Source organism: Colobus angolensis, unplaced genomic scaffold (genome assembly GCF_000951035.1).
Source record: "Colobus angolensis palliatus isolate OR3802 unplaced genomic scaffold, Cang.pa_1.0 Scaffold42, whole genome shotgun sequence".
Lineage (NCBI taxonomy): Eukaryota > Metazoa > Chordata > Mammalia > Primates > Cercopithecidae > Colobus > Colobus angolensis.
This window is the reverse complement of record NW_012117599.1, coordinates 1,597,442-1,601,745: the sequence shown is the minus strand read 5'-3', so window position 1 is coordinate 1,601,745 and position 4,304 is coordinate 1,597,442. Positions and strand designations below refer to the sequence as shown.

The following is a 4,304-nucleotide window of genomic DNA, read 5'->3' as shown; positions in this document are numbered from 1 at the left end:
CAGGAGTTCCAGACCAGCCTGGGGAACATAGGGAGACCTGGACTCTGCAAAATATAAAAAGTAACTATCTGGGCATGGTGCTGTACACCTGTGGTCCCAGCCACTCGGGAAGCTGAGACGGGAGGATCCACTGAGGTCAGGAGTTCGTCACCAGCCTGGTCAACATGATGAAACCCCGTCTCTACTAAAAATTGTATTTTAGTAATTACTAATTTACTAGTAATTTACTAATTTATTTATTTAATTTTTTTTATTTTTTATTTTTTTGAGACGGTGTCTTGCTGTGTCACCCAGGCTGGAGTGCAGTGGCGCGATCTCGGCTCACTGCAAGCTCCACCTCCTGGGTTCACGCCATTCTCCCGTCTCAGCCTCCGAGTAGCTGGGACTATAGGCGCCCGCCGCCATGCCCGGCTATTTTTTTTGTATTTTTAGTAGAGACGGGGTTTCACCGTGTTAGCCAGGATGATCTTGATCTCCTGACCTCGTGATCCACCCGCCTCGGCCTCCCAAAGTGCTGGGATTACAGGCTTGAGCCACCACGTCCGGCCAATTTACTAATTTAGTAAATTGGCCGGGCATGGTGGCGCGCGCCTCTAAACCCAGCAACTTGGGAGGCTGAGGCAGGATAATCGCTTGAACCTGGGAAGCAGAGGTTGCAGCAAGCCGAGATAGCACCATTGCACTCCAGCCTGGGCGAGAGAGCTACACTCCATCTCAAAAAATTCAAAATTAAATAAAATTAGATAGTGATGTGATGCTTCACAACTGTGTGAGTATAATAAAAACCACGGAATTAGATACTTTTTAAAGGGTAAATTTGGCCAGATGTGGTGGTTCATGCCTGTAATCCCAGCACTTTGGGAGGCCAAGGTAGGAGGATCACTTGAGCCCCGGAGTTTGAGATCAGCCTGGGCAACATAGTGAGATCCCTATTTCTACAAAAATTAAAAAAGTTATCTGGGTGTGGTGGCACATGCCTGTGGTCCCAACTACTTGGGAGGCTGAAGGGAGGATCCTTGGGCCTGGAAGGTGGAGGCTGCAATTAGCTGTGATTGTGTCACTGCACTCCAGCCCTGGGTGACAGAGGGAGACCCTGCCTCAAAAATAATAATAATACATAGCAAAATAAAATTAAGGGTGAATTTTATTATATATTATATCTCTATAAAGTTATTACTACTTTTTTTTTTTGAGACAGGATCCCACTCTGTTACCCAAGCTTGAGTGCAGTGGTGTGATCACAGCTTACTGCAGCCTCGACTTTTTGGGCTCAAGTGATCCTCCCACCTCAGCCTCCCTAGTAGCTGGGACCACAGGCACGCACCACCATGCATGGCTAATTTTTTAATGTTTTATACAGACAGGCTCTCATTTTGTTGCCTACGCCTGTCACAAATTCCGGAGCTCAAGGGATCCTCCTGCCTTGGCCTCTTAAAGTGCTGGGGTTACAGGACTGAGTCACTGTACTCGGCCTAACGCTGTTTTTGTTTTGTTTTGTTTTGTTTTTTTGAGACAGAGTCTCGCTTCCGTCGCCCAGGCTGGAGTGCAGTGGCGCAATCTCTGCTCACTGCAAGCTCCGCCTCCCGAGTTCACGCCATTCTCCTGCCTCAGCCTCCCGAGTAGCTGGGACTACAGGTGCCCGCCACCATGGCCGGCTAATTTTTTGTATTTTTAGTAGAGACAGGGTTTTACTGTGTTAGCCAGGATGGTCTCGATCTCCTGACCTCGTGATCCACCCGCCTCGGCCTCCCAAAGTGCTGGGATTACAGGCGTGAGCCACCGTGCCCGGCAGCACATGGTGGTTCTTTATACTAATCTTTCTACTTTTGCATATGTTTGGAAATTCTTACAATGAAAAGTTAAAATATGCATGTATGCCACCCTCCTATAGAGCTCTGAATTTTGAGATAGCTTCAAAGTTAGGAAAATGTTTTCAGTTACCCCCTTCTCCCAAGTAATAAACCCTGAAGGGTAGATTTGGGAACGTAAAGAAGGTCGAGTAGGTAGAGCATCTGCGCTCCCCACTGTGCGAGGGAACGCCCTCCTCTGCCCCACTTAGGCTTGAAGCAAGGCCCATGTTTCTCTCCAGCTGCCACAGCAATATACCTTGGATCCAGCAGAGCACAAAGAAGAGGGCCACGGCTCTGCTCATCTTTGCCTTAGTCCATGAACCATCAGGGAGAAGCCAGTTTTCTGAAGACCCTTCCAACTCAGCAGCCGTGGATTCCAGGGTACCACGGAACCTGACGGTCTGTGAAGTCACACCCGGAAGTGAGGTGGGGCCTGCTTGCCCGTGAGAAGGGGAAGGGCCTGTGTCTGTGGACAGTGACAGGAGCCATGCTGGTGGCCCTGAAGTGACTGCCTCTCCTCTCACTTCCCTCGGCTCCCTGGTGCCTTCCTCCATCCCGCATGTCCTGAGGGCAACAGGATATTAACCAGGACTTTTAAGTCACAAGTGACAAAAGCTCAACTAAATTGGCTGAAGCCAATTGGAAGTAGTTAGAATAGCCAGAAAAATCCTGTGATCAATCAAGACATCACAGCCGGGCGGGTGCGGAGGCTCACACCTGTAATCCCAGCACTTTGGAAGGCTGAGGCAGGTGCATCACCTGAGGTCAGCAGTTCCAGACCAGCCTGGCCAACATGGTGGAACCCCGTCTCACTAACAAAGTGTTGCTATTTATTGTATTAGGTAAAATTATAACACCAAAATAGCACAGACCAAGTGATACGCCCATTTTGTTAATGTGTAACTATTTCCCTCTATTATATTTTATAAGTATTAAACTGTTTTCAAAGGAAAAGCTTTTTTCTAGTTTTTTTCCATGTTCATTTTGTACTGGGTCCCACAAATTGTGTAGCCAGCCCTGCCCGAGGCTTCATGTTCTCACAGTGTGTACTCCATAGCTGACACGGCAGATATCTTTTAGCGGTAAAAACTCGCACAAAGAGTTATATAGGGCCAGGAACGGGGGTTCACGCCTGTAATCCCAGCAATCTGGGAGGCCGAGGCAGACAGATCACTTGGGGTCAGGAGTTCAAGACAAGCCTGACCAACACGGCCTGACCTTCTCTACTAAAAACACAAACATTAGCCAGGTGTGGTGGCAAGTGTCCATAGTCCCAGCTACTTGGGAGGCAGAGGCAGGAGAATCACTGGCACCTGGGAGGTGGAAGCTACAGTGAGCCAAAATCACACCACTACCCTCCAGCCTGAGCGACAGTGTGAGACTCTGTCTCAAAAAAGAAAAAATAAAATAATCTGCACGGAAGTGGACCCGCACAATTCAACCCTATGTTGTGTAGGAGCCGACTGAAGCGTCTCCCAGTTCTGGAGGCTGGAGGTCTGAGATCAAGACGTCGGCAGGGCTGGTTTTTTCTGAGGCTGTGAGGGAAGTCCCTGTTCCAGGACGTGGGCTCAGATGGCCATCTTCTCCCTGGGCTTGCACGCCATCTTCCCTCCATACACACCTGAGTCCACGTTTCCTCTTCTAAGAACACAGGATTACATCAGATTAGGGCCTGCCCCAGTTACTTCATTTTAACTTGATTTCCTCTGTAAAGACCCTATCTCCAAATACAGTCACATTCTCAGGTTCGGCAGGGTGTCTGGGACTTCAACAAATGAAGAAGAAGGAGCACCACGTAATCTGCAACAGCAGGTCATGGTAGCTGCAGAAATCTCATTTCTCTAAAATACCTTCCAAAACGAAAACAAAATCCAGAACAAAAAATAACAAAAAGAATATATAAAACAACACAAAACCCACACCCTCACCATAACTGGAGGGCAGAAAATGTCCAAATTCCAAATGACCAGTAAATAGAAAAATAAAACGCTCACCCGGGCTCCATGTCTTTTGCTTCTGCTGCTGGCCTTTGCAAAGAGGAAACCTGGAGGTTCAAGAGGGTCTAAAATCTCCACCCTGAGTTTGAAAATGCTGAAAGTGTAACCTGGTTGATCACCCAGGGGTGGGAGTGCCCTGGGGACAGGAGATTGGTGAGACTGCAGTGAAGCAATGGACTCTCTCTCTGAAAAAACAATGATGTTTATTCCGGAACAGGCATTGTGATGGGAATAAGCAATGGGAATGGATGTGTTCCAGGAGGTAAAGGAAGACATTTTTTAAAGGAAAAATGAAAAGGGTTACATAGGTTGTTATAAGACAATCATCTTCAGGCCGGGCGCGGTGGCTCACGCCTGTAATCCCAGCACTTTGGGAGGCCGAGGCGGGCGGATCACTTGCGGTCAGGAGATCGAGACCATCCTGGCTAACACGGTGAAACCCCGTCTCTACTAAAAA

The 4,304-nt window shown here is 48.2% G+C and overlaps 1 protein-coding gene across 1 annotated transcript in view; it reads left to right on the top strand.

The window, feature by feature from the left end:
- The first annotated feature begins 2,075 nt into the window (after window positions 1-2,075).
- Window positions 2,076-4,304, top strand: part of ACTR1B (ARP1 actin-related protein 1 homolog B, centractin beta (yeast)) — a 22,517-nt gene continuing 20,288 nt past the window's right edge. The window contains exon 1 of the mRNA XM_011956650.1: window positions 2,076-2,276. Within this exon, the coding sequence (XP_011812040.1) occupies window positions 2,076-2,276 (201 nt within the window). The remainder of the gene's footprint in view (window positions 2,277-4,304) is intronic.